Raw genomic sequence first — 21808 nt, forward strand, 5'->3', positions numbered from 1 at the left:
TGGCAATGGGTATTGATACTTAACAGTGATCTTATTCAGAAGCCGATAATCAATACATGGTCTCAAAGAGCCGTCTTTTTTTGAGACAAAGAAAAACCCAGCTCCCAAGGGAGAAGAAGATGGACGAATAAGTCCCTTTTCCAAAGACTCCTTTATATATTCCCGCATAGCAGCATGTTCCGGCACAGACAAATTAAACAAACGACCCTTTGGATATTTACAACCCGGTATCAAATCTATGGCACAATCGCACTCACGGTGCGGAGGTAACGACCCAAGCTTGGGTTCGTCAAAGACGTCTTGATAATCAGAGAGGAACTCAGGGACTTCAGAGGGAATGGACGACGAAATAGAAACCAAAGGTACGTCCCCATGAATACCCTTACATCCCCAGCTCAACACAGACATAGCTCTCCAGTCCAAGACTGGGTTGTGAGACTGCAACCATGGCAATCCCAGTACCAAATCGTCATGTAAATTATACAGCACCAGGAAACGAATAATCTCCTGGTGATCCGGATTGATACGCATGGTTACTTGTGTCCAGTATTGTGGTTTATTATTAGCCAATGGGGTGGAGTCAATCCCCTTCAGAGGAATAAGAGTCTCCAAAGGCTCTAAATCAAAACCACAACGATTGGCAAAGGACCAATCCATAAGACTCAGAGCGGCGCCAGAGTCAACATAGGCGTCCGTGGCAATGGATGACAAAGAGCAAATCAGGGTTACAGACAAAATAAACTTAGACTGAATAGTGCCAATGGAAACAGACTTATCCAGCTTCTTTGTACGCCTAGAGCATGCCGATATAACATGAGTAGAATCCCCACAATAGAAACACAATCCATTCTTCCGTCTAAAATTCTGTCGCTCGCTCCTGGACAGAATTCTATCACACTGCATACTTTCTGGCGTCTTTTCCATAGACACCGCCAGATGGTGCATCGGTTTGCGCTCCCGCAGACGCCTATCAATCTGAATAGCCATTGTCATGGACTCATTCAGACCTGCAGGCACAGGGAACCCCACCATAACATCCTTAACGGCATCAGAGAGACCTTCTCTGAAAGTTGCCGCCAAGGCGCACTCATTCCACTGAGTAAGCACAGACCATTTACGGAATTTTTGGCAGAAAACTTCAGCTTCGTCTTGCCCCTGAGATAGTGCCATCAAAGTTTTTTCTGCCTGAAGTTCCAAATGAGGTTCCTCATAAAGCAAGCCCAAGGCCAGAAAAAACGCATCCACATCGCGTAACGCAGGATCCCCTGCTGGCAATGAGAAGGCCCAATCTTGAGGGTCACCCCTGAGCAAGGAAATCACAATCCTAACCTGCTGAGCAGGGTCTCCAGCTGAACGAGACTTCAGGGACAAATAAAGCTTACAATTATTTCGGAAATTCTGGAAGCTATCTCTATTCCCTGTGAAGAACTCCGGCAAAGGAATTCTCGGCTCAGATACCGGAGCATGTACCACAAAATCTTGTAAATTTTGTACTTTCGTGATGAGATTATTCAAACCCGCAGTTACACTCTGGAGATCCATTATTGTCAGGTGCACACAGCGCATACAGAGATTAGGAGGAGAGAGAGAAAAAAGACTGCAGCAAGGCAGACTGGAGGAAAAAAAAAAAAAAAAAAAAAAAAAAAATATTCCAGCAGACTTCTTATAACTCTCCTTTCTCAACCTGGGTCTTTAACACTTTATTGGCCGGTCAAACTGTCATGATCTCTGCAGGCAGAGATCATAGCAAGCCTATAGAGGAACAAGCTCTCGGAAGATGGAACTATACTGACCATGAACTAAGCCTGCCGCGCAACTAGAAATAGCCAGGTAGCATTTCCTATTTATCGCTAGATGCCCAGCTCTGGCCTAAGACCTAAATAGCTAGCAGAGGGAAATATAAGACCTGGCTCACCTCTAGAGAAATATTCCAAAGAAGACAGTAGCCCCCCACATATAATGACGGTGAGTTCAGATGAAACAACAAACGCAGCAGGAAAATAGTCTTAGCAAATTTGAGGTCCGCTTACTAGATAGCAGAAGACAGATAGTATACTTTCATGGTCAGCAGAAAAATACTAACAAAACACCATCCAGAGATTACCTTAAACTCTGGCATTAACTCATAACGCCAGAGTAGCAATCCCTGATCGACGAGAGCTTTCCAGACACAGTAACAAAACTTCAGCTGCGAACTGGAACAAATAGGCAAACAAAACATGGACAAAAGTCCAACTTATCAGTAGTTGTCTAGAAGCAGGAACAAGCACTGAGAGGCATCAGATAACATTGTTGACCGGCAAGAAACCACCAGAGAAATGAGCTTAAATAGCGACACCCACTACTGATGGAATCAGGTGAAACAGGAAAGAGGATGACAAGTCCAATTCCACAAGCGGCCACCGGGGGAGCCCAGAATCCAAATTCACAACAGGGCGGCACCTGAGCAAGGTTTGGTGTTTTTTTTTTTTTTTTCCTGGGTCACCTCCCGACCGACCAAAACCCCCCGCCTCCCCGCGCCCCCTCGCGCCCTCCCCCCGGCCGCCCGCCTCCCACCTCCCCTCCTTGAAGACGATACTCACCTTGCTCCAGCAATGCCTGGTCTCCGCGTACACAGCTCGTCCTGAATGAGCGGTCACGTGGTACCGCTCATTAAGGTCATGAATATGTGCATATTCATGACCTTAATGAGCGGTATCACATGACCGCTCACGCAGGAAGAAGGTGCTGCGCCGGGAGTCGGGACAGAGCGAGAGGGATGTTGGCGTGGCCGCGCGGTGAGGAACAGGTAAGTATGAGGGACGGAGGGACGGGGAGGGGGGATGAAGGAGGACATAAGCCGGCGCGCCATGCAAGATGGGAGCGGGAGCGGGGGGGGTGGAGAGATAAGCCATGCATTCAGGGGGGGGGAATATGAGCCATGCATTCAGGGGGGGGGAATATGAGCCATGCATTCAGGGGGGGAATATGGGCCATGCATACGGGGGGGGGAATATGTGCCATGCATATGGCCATGCATTCAGGGGGGGAATATGAGCCATGCATTCAGGGGGGGAATATGAGCCATGCATACGGGGGGGATATGAGCCATGCATACGGGGGGGGGAATATGAGCCATGCATACGGGGGGGAATATGAGCCATGCATTCAGGAGGGGAATATGAGCCATGCATGCGGGGGGGAATATGAGCCATGCATTCAGGGGGGAATATGAGCCATGCATTCAGGGGGGGAATATGAGCCATGCATTCAGGGGGGGAATATGAGCCATGCATACGGGGGGGATATGAGCCATGCATACGGGGGGGGGGAATATGAGCCATGCATACGGGGGGGGAATATGAGCCATGCATACGGGGGGAATATGAGCCATGCATTCAGGGGGGAATATGAGCCATGCATTCAGGGGGGGAATATGAGCCATGCATACGGGGGGGGATATGAGCCATGCATACGGAGGGGGGAAAATGAGCCATGCATTCAGGGGGGGAATATGAGCCATGCATTCAGGGGGGGAATATGAGCCATGCATACGGGGGGGAATATGACCCATGCATTCAGGGGGGAATATGAGCCATGCATTCAGGGGGGGAATATGAGCCATGCATACGGGGGGGATATGAGCCATGCATACGGGGGGGGGGCGGGGAATATGAGCCATGCATTCAGGGGGGAATATGAGCCATGCATACGGGGGGGAATATGAGCCATGCATTCAGGGGGGGAATATGAGCCATGCATTCAGGGGGGGGGGTATATGAGCCATGCATTCGGGGGGGGGATATGAGCCATGCATTCAGGGGGGGGAATATGAGCCATGCATTCGGGGGGGGAATATGAGCCATGCATTCAGGGGGGGAATATGAGCCATGCATTCAGGGGGGAATATGAGCCATGCATACGGGGGGGGCAATATGAGCCATGCATTCGGGGGGGGGGGAATATGAGCCATGCATTCAGGGGGGGAATATAAGCCATGCATTCAGTGGGGGAATATGAGCCATGCATTCAGTGGGGGAATATGAGCCATGCATACAGGGGGGGGGGGGGAATATGAACCATGCATTCAGTGGGGGAATATGAGCCATGCATTCAGGTGGGGGATATGAGCCATGCATTCAGGGGGGGGGGATATGAGCCATGCATTCAGGGGGGGGGGAATATGAGCCATGCATACAGGAGGGGAAATATGAGCCATGCATACAGGAGGGGGAATATGAGCCATGCATACAGGAGAGGGAATATGAGCCATGCATACAGGAGGGGGGATATGAGTCATGTATATGGGATGGAAGGGAGATGAGCCATGCATACAGGAGGGGGGGTCATTATACAGTATTGAGCATCATGTGGGATCATTATACAGTATGGAGAACTGTGTGTGGCCATTATACAGTATTGAGCATCATGTGTGGCCGTTATACAGTATGGAGCATCATGTGTGGCCAATGGCCATTATACAGTATGGAGCATCATGTGTGGTCATTATACAGTATGGAGCATCATGTGTGGCCATTATACAGTATTGAGCATCATGTGGGATCATTATACAGTATGGAGAACTGTGTGTGGCCATTATACAGTATGGAGCACTATGTGTGGCCATTATACAATATGGAACACTGTGTGGCCATTATACAGTATGGAGCACTGTGTGGCCATTATACATTATGGAGCATCATGTGTGGCCATTATACACTATGGAGCATCACGTATGGCCATTATACAGTATTGAGCTTCATGTGTGGCCATTATACAGTATGGAGCATCATGTGTGTCCATTATACAGTATGGAGAACTGTGTGTGGCCATTATACAGTATGGAGCATCATGTGTGGCCATTATACAGTATGGAGCATCATGTGTGGCCATTATACAGTATGTATCACTGTGTGGCCATATTTTTTGTTTATAATTATTGTATATGAAGCAGTGTGATCAGCAGTGCTAAATGGCTGTGGTTGGGACGTGGATATGGGTGTGACTAGTTGTGAAATGGGTGTGGTCAGAGGAGTGGCCTAAAATTTGCCATGGCGCACTACGTGCGCCGCAAACTTTATACCTCCTTCCCTTCTTCAAAAGTTGGGAGGTATAGTACCGCATTTGCCAGATCATGGCAAGTGCCGCAAATCCCATAGGGAATGAATGAGGCCGAACGCAGTGTTGCTGTAAGTGATCCGTTAGGCGGCAGATGCAGAAAAACTGCCCGGATCTGCTGCAAAAGGCGACTTTCACATCAGCGATTCTTGCCAAAAGTCACTGCTGATAGTGTCATACTCACCAAAGGGGGAGGCAGCACTAAAAGTGCCTAGAGCAGCAGAAACTCTAAATACGGCCCTGTGTGCCGGCTAAGATCGTCGCCAGTCACAACAGGCAGGTAAGTAGAAACTATATGTCTGTTATAACTTAGGCACATTTTTTGTTTCTCACAAAGTCCTGGATATCCCTTTTAAAGAATCAGGTGTATCATATGCCAGCATGCATCTTATTATGTTTGGCTTAAGGAATGTGCTCATCCGAGAACATGCAGGTGCAAACAGACTATATTCGGCGTACTCGAATACTATGTTCGAGTCACCGCGGCTGCATGTCTTGCGGCTGTTCCACATCTGCAACACAAGCAGGGATTGACTAGCAAACAGACAATACCTGCATATGTTGCAGCTGTCAAACAGCCGGGAGACATGTAGAAGCGGTGACTCGAACAGAGTATTCAAGCACTTTGAATATATGTTTGATAGTGACCAGTCTGGATGATTGCCTAGTCATCAATCCACCATAGACAGCCATTACACACTTTAGGTTTTTTGAGATGACTATCTGTATAGTAAAGCGCTGACTACTGCACTTTCCTATACAGTTAAAGGGAATCTGTCAACATCCCCATGACACCCCAAATTCTACTGCCTTGATCCTGCCCCTCGCTGTGTCCAAGGGATACTGTAAGCGTCAGCTCAACCGCCCTATAAATAGTAGGGGCATGTCGGGCTGTCAGTGCTGTGAGTGACAGCTCAGGTGCCCTATGGATAGCAGGGGTGTGTCGGGCTGTCAGTACTGTGAGTGACAGCTCAACCATCCTATAGATAGCAGGGGCGTGTTGGACTGTCAGTGCTGTGAGTGACAGCTCAACCATCCTATAGATGGCAGGGCCATGTTGGACTGTCAGTGCTGTGAGTGACAGCTCAGCTGCCCTATGGATAGCAGGGGTGTGTCGGGCTGTCAGTGTAGTATTTGGGTTTCTTCCTGGTGTTTTTCTTTCCGGACAATTGCAAGGCTATTTACCTAGCTGGCAATATTAGGTAATTGCAAACTAAAGCTCCGCTCAAGCGGTGTCTGTTTGCTTTGTGCTTCTAGTCTGGTATTTTGATCTTTGCTGCTCAACCTTGGATTTATCTTGATCCCCTACCTTCTTGGAATTCTGACCTCTGACTGCTTCCTGACTACGCCTTTGTCTCACTCCTCTGTCTATGACGTACTCTCTTGGCTTTTGACTTCAGGCCTCTTGACTACCAGCATCACGGCTTGTCTGTGAGCAGTGACTAGCATCACAGCTACCGTGTCTTTATAGAACCCTTTATGTACTCCCTAATAAGCCCCTTTTCGTGGCTAATCGATTTTTGAAGCTCCATAAAATCAATTTTATAACAGGACTTGTGATATGTGGGTGCTGTTTTACCCAGGGTAATCTTTCCACTAATCATTTTATCACACCCCTCTGGGCATGGGTGAGATATTTTGCAAAATTAGCATCATGTTAAAATATCAGGAAAACCTTCCAACATAATTTAAGCTGACTGTGCACTTAACCAAAGGAAGGCCGCATTAACAAGTGCAGGATAGGAACCTGCAATACTTATGTTTTAGTAAATTCCACAAATTCATGTCCCCAACACAACTGTTAAAATAAAGACAAAGGGACCAAATCCTATAACAGGAAGTAAGGAGATGTAAGGTACAAAGATCAATCTTACTTCAAATTTTGACAGTCACAACTTTGGGATCTATCTATCTATCTATCTATCTATCTATCTATCTATCTATCTATCTATCTATCTATCTATCTATCTATCTATCCCCCTAAAAATTGAGGCAGCACCCCAATATGGAAATGCAGAAAAGTATTTAATAGTCTATAGTGGCAAAAAGCGACAATTTGGTTCAATTGAGAATATTTCTTGCTTGAGAAAAGTTTGACCGAAACATCGCTTTTTTGTCACTATGGGCTATTAGATACTTTTCTGCGTTTCCATATTGGGGTTCTGCTTCAATTTTTGGCAATATATTGGAGGACTGCTCTCTATTAATATATATTTTTTCTGTTGCTAGAGATGCACCTACTTTATTATCCATCTATCTATCTGCCCTTCTTTAATAAAAATGAGGCATGGTTGTTCCTTTCTATAGAAGCATTATGTATATTATTGTGCCCGTATTTGACTTACTTTGTCTCTGACCTCCGCATGGTTCTGCTCAAAGAACATGCAGTCTTTCTCTAAGAATCCCAAATTGTTTGCTAATAGTCTCCAGTCTCTCTTTCTTTTTTCCATTAATGACGCTACTTGCTGAAGCTGATCATCACGTATTCTCCACTTGTCTTCCAAATCAATATTTGTCTAAGGAGAAAAATAGAGACTGTGAGAAAGGACATAATAGCTTCCTTTTGTGAGTTTTTCATTTCAGTGCTGATTTCTATTTGGCACAGATCATTGTAGACTATAATATTGACTTATAATATGTACATTGTATGAGTGCTTCTCATCATACCAATCAGACAATGAGCAGATGGCATTACCATAATTAAGCCTTCAATGTATTTATCCCTTAAACGTTGTAATCACTATTATATTTTGAAGTTGGGTAGTTATCGATAACGACTCATTCAGAAGTCAGTTTTTCGTATACGTGTTCAGTTCTATCCATGTGTTTTTCACGAATGGAACTCAGGCCTATTATAGCTTATCAGGCATTTTACATCTCTGTGTATGATCATAGACCAAGTGGTGCACACAAAACCACAAAGACATGTCCGATTTTGATCCTAGTCTCAGATCTATCTGACTAATACAAATCTATTGGTCCATGAAAACAAAAACACTCTGATGGTAAAAACTGAGACAATGAACCTCCACCCTCTTTGGAGGACCTGTCTCCCCTGGGGTGTTACTGTAGGGAAACTGAACACAACTTCCAGGTTTAATTCAGAGAGACTCTAGGCATTGTTCAATATGGACATTTAAAGATGTGTGGTACTTCCATTAATTGTATACAAATATAAATAAATAATTGTACTTACTGAATTTGACGGCAGCTCACTTTCAGGTGCAAATGTCACATCTAATGGTAATATTGGTAAGTGCAATATCGACATGACTTCCTCATGAGTCATATTATGAACCCAGGATACAAACTGATCTTCGTCAATTGCCCCTATGTTACATTATAAACAATTAAAAATACAAAAGTCAAAACTTAGAATACATATACATACAAGACAGTTCCAATATTTTGCTTTGAAAAGTGCTAATCTCCATTTTAGACCTTATGTCATACACAGCTCCAAATCCACTAGCTAACATTATACCTCAGCAATCTGATGTCTGGTGAAGATGAATGTATTTGACCAAAAAGTCACTCGGTTTTGGATTGCATATTAGTAAATCAAAACCCTTCTATATTTGCCAAGTTCTTCTGTAATATTGCTATGGGGTAGGACCTTACTTATGCATCTGAATCTCTAATAGACTTCCGTGTTCCATTTCCAATTCAAAATCTGCAAAGACCTTAAAAATTTTCTATAAAAGCAATGAATCTCTGCTCTGCCTTTCAGAGAAAGGTCATTAAACTTGTGGGATTTGACATTTGGTCCTTCAGTTTGACTACCACTGTAGGATCAGCATGCAAACAAAAAATATGCCACCCCAGACTTAAGGACCATACACTTATTAGACTAATAATGTGTATGGGGCCACTGGCTAACTGATGGCCGAGGGAGATGTCTATCGCACATGTTCAATTTCGGAATGCAGATCACATTGTTCTTCTGGAGATAAGCCACTGGCGGATTTGTCAGTTGGCAGCTTTCTCATAGAAAACACAAGAGCTCGGCCAAATAAGCCAGAAAACTTGGCTGAGATGGCTTTTGACCTAAGTATCTTTTGACCAACAGCCATCTAATGTGTATGTTTTGCTTAACCCTTCAGAAAATATGTGAATCCTTCCCAACAGAGCCCCCTTACAGTCCACGCAACCACTAAGCCCCTTCAGTCTCATGCCACCCTAATCCCTACTATATACTTTCACCTTTTGTGCCCATCTACTCTAACAGAGCCCCTTTCACCTTTTTGTGTTGATGTCCCTGCAACCTCCTCACAAAGCCCTTGGCACCTTCTTACCGTAAATGCCCCATCTTGAATCCTTACTTATTAGGAGAAGAAGAGTCCACTGACCATGTCCAGTAAATGTCTGGTCGCTGTAGTTCATATATATCATAGTGGAGATGTGGCCACATGCTTACATAACCACATCAACATTGAAGAGGGCACTGGCAGCCAAGAGTTGAAAAATACAGGTCAGGGTTCTGGGCACTACAAATATATGTATCCTAATGTAAAACACTGATAGCGTGCAATGCCATATATTAGAATAGTTGGTGATCTCTTGCAGGGTCAGGTTTTTTTAGGATTATAATACAAACAGCACAGAAAAACACCCTCTTAAAACATAACTTTCAATAATTCTATAATACAGATGCGTGTCACAAAATTATAATATCATCAAAAAAGTTAATTTATTTCAGTTCTTCAATACAAAAAGTGAAACTCATACATTATATAGAGTCATTGCAAACAGTGTGATCTATTGCAAGTGTTTATTTCTGTTAATGTTGATGATTATGGCTTACAGCCAATGAAAACCCCAAAGTCATTATCTCAGCAAATTAGAATACTTTATAACACCAGCTTGAAAAATGATTATAAAATCTGAAATATTGGCCTACTGAAATGTATGTTCAGTAAATGCACTCAATACCTGGTCGTGGTTCCTTTTGCATCAATTACTGCATCAATGTGGCGTGGCATGGAGGTGATCAGCCTGTGGCACTGCTGAGGTGTTATGGAAGCCCAGGTTGCTTTGATAGCAGCCTTTATCTCGTCTGCATTGTTGGGTCTCGTGTCTCTCATCTTCCTCTTGACAATACCCCATAGATTCTCTATGGGTTAAGGTCAGGCGAGTTTGCTGGCCAATCCAGCACAGTGATACTGTTGTTTTTAAACCTGTTATTTGTACTTTTGGAATGAAATGAATGAAATTTGCATCTCCAAAAAGCTTGTTGGCAGAGGGAAGCATGAAGTGCTCTAAAATTTCGTAGTAGATGGCTGCACTGACTTTGGTCTTGATAAAACACAGTGGACCTACACCAGCAGATGACATGGCTCTCTAACCATCACTGATTGTGGAAACTTCACACTAGACCTAAAGCAGATTAGATAGTGTGCTTCTCCACTTTTCCTCCAGACTCTGGGACCTTGATTTCCAAATGAAATGCAAAATTTACTTTCCTCTGAAAACAACACCTTGGACCACTAAGAAGCAGTCCTGTCATGAGTGGCTTGACACAAGGAATGTGACACTTGTGGCCCATGTCCTGGATACGTCTGTGTGTGGTGGCTCTTGAAGCAATGACTCCAGCAGCAGTCCATTCCTTGTGAATCTCCCCCAAATATTTGAATGGCCTTTTATTAACAATCCTTTCAAGGCTGCAGTTATCCCAGTTGCCTGTGCTCCTTTTTAAACCACATTTTTTTCCTTCCACTCAACTTTCCACTAATATGCTTGGATACAGCACTCTGTGAACAGCCAGCTTCTTTAGCAATAATCTTTTGTGGCTTACCCTCCTTGTGGAGTGTGTCAATGACTGCCTTCTGGACATCTGTCAAGTCAGCAGTCTTCACCATGATTTTGGAGCCTACTGAATCAGACTAAGGGACCTTTTTAAATGCTTAGGAAGCCTTTGCAGGTGTTTTTTGTTATTTATTCTAATTAACTGAGATACTGACTTTGGGTTTTCATTATCTGTAAGCCATAATCATCAATATTAACAGAAATAAACACTTGAAATAGATCACGCTGTTTGTAACGACTCTATATAATATATGAGTTTCACTTTGAGTGTTGAAGAACTGAAATAAATTTACTTTTTGATGATATTCTAATTTTGTGAGAAACACCGGTAATTCTCCCCATTTTTTTCTACAAGTAAAGTGCAGCACTCTGCACTTTATCCATGAGATACCTACTACTGTAGGATACTCCTGTCGAGGACATATATTTTTGTCACTTAGCACTTTATTGGAATGGAGGCAATTTATTTTGGAGAAACACATGCCTCTTTTTCTTTCTCTTCTCTCACTATTGAGAAAGAAACGTGCCAGGAGTGATTTTTTTTCTGGGGTTACTATTTGAGCCAACTTGGGTGCTGCCCTTTTTAGGGAGGTACACAAACAGCAGACAAAGAGAAAAGTTGAACCCGTCTATCCCTGGAATCTTACAGAACTGGATATCCCTTCGCTCAAATGGGTGAGATCTGAACATTTTAAATGCACTGGCACCTTTTAATTTAGTACAACTTTACCATATGTAATTTAAAGGCATAATGTGTTCTGGTCATTGTGTAGGTAACATAGGTAAACCTACTGTTGTTGTTTGTCAAGGGTCCTGAAATATTTTATTATAGAATTATTAAAAGTTATGTTTTCATAGACTGTTTTTTTATTCTTTGTTATAGTTGGTGTACCCATTCACAGTCCACTTGGTACAGCTAAAGTGAAGCTCGACTTTTTGGGGATCTTTAATGTACTACACGTATAAGCAACTCTGTTATATATTCTTACTGCCTAAATTGCTCATTTTTCATATAGGACTGATGTTCGTAATAGGAGCATGTAAGGACAATTTATGCCAAGCTCTTACATGTATCTAAGAATGCATCTAAGAATTATGTATCTAGCTGTCCTAACACAGCAACATCTTTGAATGTTAAAACCAGTATGCAAGAATTATATCTAAAAAAGGTTGAAAGACAAAATAAATCTGCATCATATCTTTATGGCAGGTCACACGCTGTAGCCTTGCTGCATTAAACACCATGTTTTTCTTCTGGGAACGTGACAAGTAACTACCAGTAAGGCAGTATGATTCATGATGAGGTCAACAGAATATAGATATAAATTAGATTGGTAGAAATTGTATGTGATAGGTTTGACAACTATATTAAAACTCTTCATTAATAGATTAAACTGGTATTATTACATTATTGAACATTGCATTGACCTCTTGTATCTTAAGTCATATGTGCCCTTATACCCTTATATATGATAATCTTCAGCTTATGGAAATGCAATTCTTAGTCCTTGCAAGGGGATACTCTGTGCCTTGCTTCAGAATATGTCATAGAACTCAATTATATATTTTAAAGGGAATTTGTCACAATGATTTGGATAACCTGGGGAGTTACACAAAGAATAGTCCTATCATATGCAATCAATGGCACTTCCGAATAATATAACAACACATGACCCAACCGTAATTAAACCACAGGCAAAATGAAGCGAATCATAGTTGAATTTTATTCTAACATTTATTGGGAATGTTATTAAAATAATAATAAAAGCCACATATCATCAGTACACAAAAATACCCAAGGAGGGGGACCAAGGAACCTACCCAAAATAAATAACCAGTACACAAAACTCCAGGCAGAGTAAAATTGTAAGAATGGAAAAGAAAAGAAAGCAGGGTACTAGAGTTAATAATGTAAATAAGTGCCTATGGCATCTTACAATAATAGTACCCGTATCAAAAATCAAACCATGCAATGAAAATATGGCCAAATACAGTATTACACATGTAATAGAGGTGTATTACCTTAGCCCAGGAGACATGACTGTGATAAAAGTAAGAGATAAGGAGTACGGGTGGTCCAGTGGTTCCCCCCTGCGCCCCAATGCGCGTTTTGCCCTTAGCTTATTCCGGAGGCGTTCATATTAAATGGATTTCGTTTCCTTTGGTGCTGAAAAGGTTAACGACCCTTTCTATGATGGTTGGAAACATGCAGCTCCATCTCACAACTGCTTGTGACGTGATCATTTCCTCTCTATAAAATATGGCCAGACCTTCTCTTCCTTGCCAGTGAAAGTTTACTTCCTGGTTCCCCGAAGTTGCTGTGCTGTGTTGGAGATCGTTTTTGCTGCTGGAGATTGTTGTATGTTGTTTTTGGGTGCATGCTTTCCTCATTGTCCTATTCCAATTTGGTTTGTACATTCCTACTCTTCCCTATATACCTCTCTACCTTTGGTGTGAGTTTTGTATGTTGCTTTTTGTTATCCCGGTCTGTCTTACGTGTTGATACACTAGCATTTCTGTCCCAGGCCTCCGGGGGAAGGGAGAGGCGACAGCTTAGAGGATAAAAGAAAGGCAAGTGGCCCAAAACTCCTCACCATTTAGAGGTTTCTTTTGGAGCAGGGATAGTTAGGGCCCCAGATCTAGGGAAAATGCAGGGCCCCTTTCCCTATCACATACAGTCATAGGGTGACTTCCAAGTGGTAGGTTCCAAGGCGTCAGCAAGCAGAGATGCTAAGTAACGGTCCTAGTGGCATAAGTAGCTCCCCTAAGGGAAAATGGATGCAGAACCACTGGTTGAGAAATAGGACTCTCGCTTTCTGGACTATAGAGTCATTATTGGGGAGAAGGGGAGTTCTCAAAGCACTGTGCTGAGTTGTGGTGAAGGCAGAGGAACTAACTGAGACAGAACCAAGTAAGTTTAGGAAGGAAAGAATGTGTATGGAGATGTTCTTTGTGTTAAGAGAAATGAAGATTTGCACCAGCTATCCACTGTACATACTCTTCCATAAGTTATTGCTTATTAAAAGACAGTCTATCTTTGAGTGGTGGCACTCCATCATTGAACTTTACAACATCCAGTCCTGGCCAGCCGAAGTCGCCAGCATTATGCGGTGTGCAAGGGCGTAGCGCCCTCATTACTAAAATCCACATGTCCAGCCAGGACCCCCATTTTCGTGTAGCATGCCGCGGCATAGATCCACATAACAGCAGGTTTATTAGTCCTTAGTGATAATCTGCTGCTGATACAACAGGTGATTTTATCAAAACTACAGCAAGCAGCCCAGTAGGTCTCTGTCTCTACATTATGATGTTCTCAGATTAGGTGTTAAAAACCTGGTGACAGATTCCATTTAACCATAGGGACAGGATCATTTACATATATAAACATCTACAGAACAGATGGGTTGTGAGTTGACGGGGGCACAATTATTGCTGGGGCAAGGGGAATATTAAAGGCATGGGAAATATTTCATGGGTAGAGAGAAGAATAGATTGAATAAAATTTCAACAAATTCTTGATCCAAACCTAACACCATCTGCAAAAAAAGCTGAAGTTCAAAAGATGATGGCTTCAACAAATGGATAAATGATCCTAAACACACGCCAAAATCCACAATAGACTACCTCAAAAAGCGCAAGCTGTAGGTTTTACAATAGCCCTCACAGTCCCCTGATCTGAACATCATTGAAAATCTGTGGCTAGACCTGTGGCTGTGCATGCATGACGACCCAGAAATCTCACAGAATTGGAAGAATTTTACAAGGAAGAGTGGATGAAAATCCATCAAACAAAAATTAAAAGACTCATGGCTGAGTACAAAAGGTGTTTACAAGCTGTGATACTAACTACTAACCATGCAGGGTGCCCAAGCTTTCACATCTGCCCATTTTTCTTTTTGTAATTTTTAAAATGTAAAAGATGAAATATATATATTTTTTGCCTAAAATACAAAGGAAATGTGTCATTTTTAGCTTTAGGTCTTTTAGAGATCATGTCATCTTCAACTCGCTTAACTGTTCACAATAGCAGTAATTTTGACCAGGGGTGCCCAAACTTTTATATGCCACTATATATTGTTTAGTGAAGAAACTATATAGGTCATTATATTAGGTTATAGGTTGAACTTTATGGACTTTTGTCTACCTTCAACCTTAAAAACTATGAAACATAATATGCAACTTTGATTAATTGGGCAAATTTTAGGACTAAGCCTAAATTTGCACTGTCTAAAGATGGTTTTAGTAATTCTGTCTCAATGTGAGAGATCAATAATGAGCTTATAAGCCTGAGCTTTCTTGATTTTGTTATTAGACGAAGCCCAGATTCACACATCTGTGTTTCACTTTTCAAGTGTAGACCACGATGATGCACATACCGATTGCGGGTCTCTTTAACAATAGTCTCATTGGCATAAGTGAGGCTCTCCAGTTCGGGTTGGGAGATCTCTGGCCAGTCCATGCATTGTTCCATTAAACGTGGATGCGTGAATCCAGCTTAATGTCAAACAACCCCAATTTGCTGAATGGAAACCTTAGATTTATTATTTAACTACTGAATTACATTTTGATAAAATGTGTCTAGCTTTTATACTCACAAACCATCTTTGATTCAAAAAGCTATTTGTACCTCCAGCAGTAAGTAAATGCAGCAAAACAAACAAACTGTATTCCCTGAAAATCCTAAAACTATACTCACCTTTGCTCTCCTTGTCGATTTCCAAAAGCAAAAGTTGAGAAAGGTCATTTATAACTTTAGATTGTTCACTTGGATACAGATTGGACAACAGGACCTTCAGGGACTCCTTAGTCAATGTATTCGTGGTCAATGTTTGGAAGAACCCTGGAACAGGAAAATCAGCAATGTTATATTCTGTATTATAAAATGCAAAAACAAAAGATTACGAAATCTCTTTCACTATTCCAAATATTCTTAACCCCAGTTATTTCACTGTCCATTCTTACACATTGTTATATAAATTCATTTTTAGGTAATTAGATGTTAATGATTATGATATGAAATTGTTCTTAATACTCTCTCATTTGTAGTGTGAGACAATAGAACATTTTCACCCTCTCCAAACAACATTTTAGATTCTTTCCCATAGAGTGCAACCTAATTTACATGTTTGGGACTAAAAGTCAATATAAAATGTAATATTTTAATATACACTGTGTTCCAAATTATTATGCAAATTGGATTTAAGTGTCATCATAAAGATTTAATTGTTTTGTTTTTCAAATAAACTCGTGGATGGTATTGTGTCTCAGGGCTCAATGGATCACTGACATCAATCTTAACCCCTTTCTGACCTCGGACGGGATAGTACGTCCGAGGTCAGAAGCCCCGCTTTGATGCGGGCTCCGGTGGTGAGCCCGCATAAAAGCCGGGACATGTCAGCTGTCTTGAACAGCTGACATGTGCCCGCAATAGCGGTGGGTGAAATCGCGATTCACCCGCCGCTATTAACTAGTTAAATGCCGCTGTCAAACGCAGACAGCGGCATTTAACAGGCGTTTCCGGCCGGGCGGCCGGAAATGAGCGCATCGCCGACCCCGTCACATGATCGGGGGTCAGCGATGCTTCTGCATTGTAACCTTAGAGGTCCTTGAGACCTCTATGGTTACTGATTGCCGGTAGCTGTGATCGCCACCCTGTGGTCAGCGCTCACAGCACACCTGCATTTCTGCTGCATAGCAGTGATCTTATGATCGCTGCTATGTAGCAGAGCCGAATGCGCTGTGCCAGCTTCTAGCCTCCCATGGAGGCTATTGAAGCATGGCAAAAGAAAAAATAAAAAAAATATAAAAGTTTAAATCACCCCCCTTTCGCAACAATCAAAATAAATCAATAAAAAAATCAAACCTACACACATTTGGTATCGCCGCGTTCAGAATTGCCCGATCTATCAATAAAAAAAAGCATTAACCTGATCGCTAAACGGCGTAGCGAGAAAAAAATTAGAAACGCCAGAATTAAGTTTTTTTGGTCGCCATGACATTGCATTAAAATGCAATAACGGGCGATCAAAAGAACGTATCTGCACCGAAATGGTATAGTTAAAAACGCCAGCTCGGTACGCAAAAAATAAGCCCCCAACTGACCCCAAATCATGAAAAATGGAAACGCTACGAGTATCAGAACACGACGCAATTTTTTTTTTTTTAGCAAAGTTTGGAATTTTTTTTCACCACTTAGATAAAAAATGACCTAGTCATGTTAGGTGTCTATGAACTCAATATAGAAGAAATGACGTGCACTCTGAATTAAATGAAGAAGGTGCTGGTTGAACTTGGAGAGATCCAGACCATTCAGAAATTGAAGAAAACAACCGCACTCAATTTGTATATTTGCATCATGAATATGAAGAGTCTTTTAATAGGAACACCACAGTGATACAGACAGTAGCTGAGGTAACGTTTCGACCTTATAGGCCTTTGTCAAACCTCACTGAAAAAATGCAAAAAGACAAAATATTAGAAATCATGTATAACCAAGCAAAATTGTACATGTATAGTTACAATATACTGAATAAACATCACAATCAGATATATACAATATATACAAGATTTACAAAAACAACCAAAATATCTACAAAAATTCTACAGAGATGTACAAAAATGTACAAAAATGTCTTACAAAACTTGCCCTAAAACAGAGTATCAAGGATCGTGATGTACCGCTGTGGAACAAGGAGGCGAGGGCAAAAGAGGATAAATGTCAATCTTATATCAGGCATATGACCAATATGATACAAAAATGATACTGTACCCATATGTGAAACAGTACATGGAGCGATAAATAATAGTAAACACTAATAGCATGCAAAGTGTATGACAAAACTGACCTTCAAGAAGAAAAGAAGAGTGAGCGAACGTCCAGAGGGACACATAGGCTCCTGAGAAGGTGAAGAGAGGAAATATAAATAAATGAATAAAGAAATACCAAAGCAAAACGCAGCACCACAGCTGTTCCAGCCAGGGGGAGTCAGGGAAGGGGCAGGGAGAGATTGTAAAGCAACATTACAACGTACCACTTGTAGGAGAATAGCATAGAACAGATCCGGAACGGCACGGATAGGAAATGGAGTCCCTGTAAGAACTAAGAGTAAGGGGCTGGTTGGTAAAAGTAGTACTAAAGTGGGTACGTGTGTACAGGACAGTATGAGGAACTCATACTGACCTGGAGAATCATATTGGCAGGTCAGTTTTAGCATTTAATGAACCTAGCAAAAAAGCCAAACAAAAAACAAGTGTGGGACTGCACTTTTTTTTGCAATTTCACCGCACTTGGAATTTTTTCCCATTTTCTTGTAAACGACATGGTAAAACCAATGATGTCGTTCAAAAGTACAACTCGTCCCGCAAAAAATAAGCCCTCACATGGCCAAATTGACGGAAAAATAAAAAAGTTATGGCTCGGGAAGGAGGGGAGTGAAAAACGAACACGGAAAAATGGAAAATCCCAAGGTCATGAAGGGGTTAAACATGTGATAATTAGTTTTCCAGGTGATTCTAATTAAAGTAAAACTACTTAAAAATTATGTTCCACATTATTAAGCAGGCCACAGGTTTCAAGCAATATGGGAAATAAAAAGGATCTCTCTGCTGCTGAAAGCATTAAATAGTGCAATGCCTTGGACAAGGTATGAAAACATTAGATATTTCACGAAAACTTAAGAGTGATCATCATACTGTGAAGAGATTTGTGACTGAAACAGAGCACAGACAGAGTTCATACAGATAAAGGCATAATGAGGAAGGTTTCTGCCAGACAAATTCATTGGATTAAGAGAGCAGCTACCAAAATACCACTACAAAGCAGCAAACAGTTATTTGAAGCTGCTGGTGCCTCTGGAGTCCCTCGAACCTCAAGGTGTAAGATCCTTCAAAGGCTTGCTGTGGTGCATAAACCTACTATTCGGCCACCCCTAAACAGTGTTCACAAGCAGAAACAGTTGCAGTGTGCCCAGACATACATGAAGACTAATTTTCAAACAGTCTTGTTTACTGATGAGTGTCGAGCAACCCTGGATGGTCCAGATGGATGAAGTAGTGGATAGTTGGTTTGGTGACCACCATGTCCTAACAAGGCTGCGACGTCAGCAAGGATGTGGAGGAGTCATGTTTTGGGCCGGAATCATGGGTAAACAGCTGGAAGGGCCCTTTAAGGTTCCTGAAGGTGTGAAAATGACCTCTGCAAAGTATATAGAGTTTCTGACTGACAACTTTATTCCATGGTATAAAAAGCAGAAATGTGCCTTCAGGAGCAAAATCATCTTCATGCATGACAATGCAGCATCTCATGCTGCAAAGAATACCTCTGAGTCATTGTCTGCTATGGGCATAAAAGGAGATAAACTCATGGGGTGGCCACCATCTTCCCCTGACCTCAACCCTATAGAGAACCTTTGGAGTATCATCAAGCAAAAGATCTATGAGGGTGGGAGGCAGTTCGCATCCAAACAGCAGCTCTGGGAGGCTATTCTGACTTCACGCAAAGAAATACAAGCAGAAACTCTCCAAAAACTCACAAGTTCAATAGATGCAAGAATTGTGAAGGTGATAGCAAAGAAGGGTTCCTATGTTAACATGTAACTTGGCCTGTTAGGATGTTTTGGAGTTAAATAGCTTTTTTGTTCAGTGAATGTGACCTCCTAATGCCTCAAATTCCACAAATGAGCATTTTCAGTTCTTTAAAACATATCAAATGTTTAGAAATACTACTGTGCCTAATAATTTGGAACAGTGCATTTTGAGTTTTTATTCATTTTGGAGATTATACTGTTATCATTGGGAGGTTTCTTCAATAAAATTTGATGTATACACTAACAGGTGATGACTTTTATTAGACTGACCATTTAGGAAAATCCAAGAAAAATATCATTTGCATAATACCGTATTTTTCGGACTATAAGACGCACCGGACTATAAGACGGACCCGGGTTTTACAGGTGGAAAATAGGGAAAAAAATATTTGAAGCAAAAAAGGTGGTAAAATATTTAATTACATAAACATCTATATATATATATATATATGAGGCATCGTGATTACTCGCTAATCCTGCCCCTGCACAGTAGCTCCGCCCCACCACATCACCACACACAATCCCACCCCCACCACATTACCACACACAATCCCGCCCCCACCACATTACCACACACAATCCCGCCCCCCCACATTACCACACATAAACCCGCCCCCCACCTCATTACCACACATAATCCCACCCCCCCACCACATTACCACACACAATCCTGCCCCCACCACATTACCACACACAATCCCGCCCCCCCAGCATATTACCACACACAATCCCGCCCCCACCACATTACCGTGAATTCTGTTCTCGAACTCCCTCCTGTGGTCATGAATGGTACTTCGGCGAGTTCGGCCCATGGACTCCCTCTGGTGGCTGTGAGTGGAGCTGCTGGTTCTGAGGTTCCTTCCTCAGCTGACCTCGTTTGGTCCCAGGCTGGCTGCTCTATTTAACTCCACTCAGATCATTACTTGATGCCAGCTGTCAATGTTCTAGTACTGGTTCAGATCTCTCTTGGATCTTTCTGAGGACCTGTCTACTCCAGCATAAGCTAAGTCCCTGCTAGTTTACTTGCTTATCTTTGTTTTCTTGTCCAGCTTGCTATCATGATATTGCCTTGCTAGCTGGAAGCTCTGGGAGGCAGAGTGGCACCTCCGCACCGTGAGTCGGTGCGGGGGTCTTTTTGCACACTCTGCGTGGCTTTTTGTACTGTTTTGTGCTGACCGCAAAGATACCTTTTCTATCCTCAGTCTGTTTAGTGAAGTCTGGCCTCCTTTGCTGAAACCTGTTTCATTCTTATGTTTGTGACTTTCATCTTAACTCACAGTCAATATTTGTGGGGGGCTGCCTTTTCCTTTGGGGAAATTTCTCTGAGGCAAGTTAGGCTTTATTTCCTATCTTTAGGGGTAGTTAGCTCTTAGGCTGTGAAGAGGCGTCTAGGCAGAGTTAGGTACGCTCCACAGCTATTTCTAGTGTTTGTGTGATAGGATTAGGCTTGCGGTCAGCAGAGCTCCCACTTCCCAGAGCTCGTCCTGTGTGATAGTTTACCCATCAGGTCATTCCGGGTGCTCCTAACCACCAGGTCCATAACAATTACCACACATAATCCCGCCCCATCACATCACCACACATAATCCCGCCCCATCACATCACCACACATAATCCCAACCCATCACCACACATAATCCCGCCCCCACCACATCACCACACATAATCCCACCCCCCACCACATTACCACACATAATCCCGCCCCCCCACCACATCACCACACATAATCCTGCCCCCCATCACATTACCACACATAATCCCGCCCCCCACCACATTACCACACAATCCCGCCCCCCCACCACTTTACCACACATAATACCGCCCCCCCACCACATTACCACACATAATCCCATCCCCCACCATATTATCACACATAATCCCACCCCCCCACATTACCACATGAGGCTCCGTCCCCACACATTACCACACGAGGCTCCGTCCTCACACATTACCACACGAGGCTCCGTCCCTCCACATTACCACACGAATCCAGTTTGCTTTTGATTTTACACTGTGAATAAAATGTATTAGTATTATTCTGATTTTTAATTATTATTATTGCTATTAACTTCATTTTAAGTTAATTTACCACCTGCGTAAGTGCTATTGAATGTTGTCATTATTTACTTTAGCTTAATCACTAGCAGCGTTAATTAGATAGCAATGAGCATGCCGAGCGTTAGCTGGCTGGAAACAGCTAGTACTATTATATGTGGTGTTGTTATATATAATAGTATGTTATTATGTTGGAAGCTGCGGGTTAGAAGATGGTGCTGCGGGACCAGTGTGGTGTCTGTAAAGTACTATAAGACGCCGGAGGG

At 42.5% G+C, this 21808-nt stretch overlaps 1 protein-coding gene across 1 annotated transcript in view; it reads right to left on the reverse strand.

Annotated features, from left to right (window-relative positions):
• LOC143769185 (uncharacterized) overlaps positions 1 to 21808 on the reverse strand; it is a 477331-nt gene that overhangs the window by 20760 nt on the left and 434763 nt on the right. Inside the window, exons 5-7 of the mRNA XM_077257766.1 lie at positions 15599 to 15742; positions 8294 to 8427; positions 7443 to 7613 (exon numbers count right to left, since the gene is read on the reverse strand). Coding sequence (XP_077113881.1) covers positions 7443 to 7613; positions 8294 to 8427; positions 15599 to 15742 — 449 coding nt within the window. The remainder of the gene's footprint in view (positions 1 to 7442; positions 7614 to 8293; positions 8428 to 15598; positions 15743 to 21808) is intronic.

This window comes from Ranitomeya variabilis, chromosome 1 (assembly GCF_051348905.1).
Source record: "Ranitomeya variabilis isolate aRanVar5 chromosome 1, aRanVar5.hap1, whole genome shotgun sequence".
Taxonomy (NCBI): Eukaryota; Metazoa; Chordata; class Amphibia; order Anura; family Dendrobatidae; genus Ranitomeya; species Ranitomeya variabilis.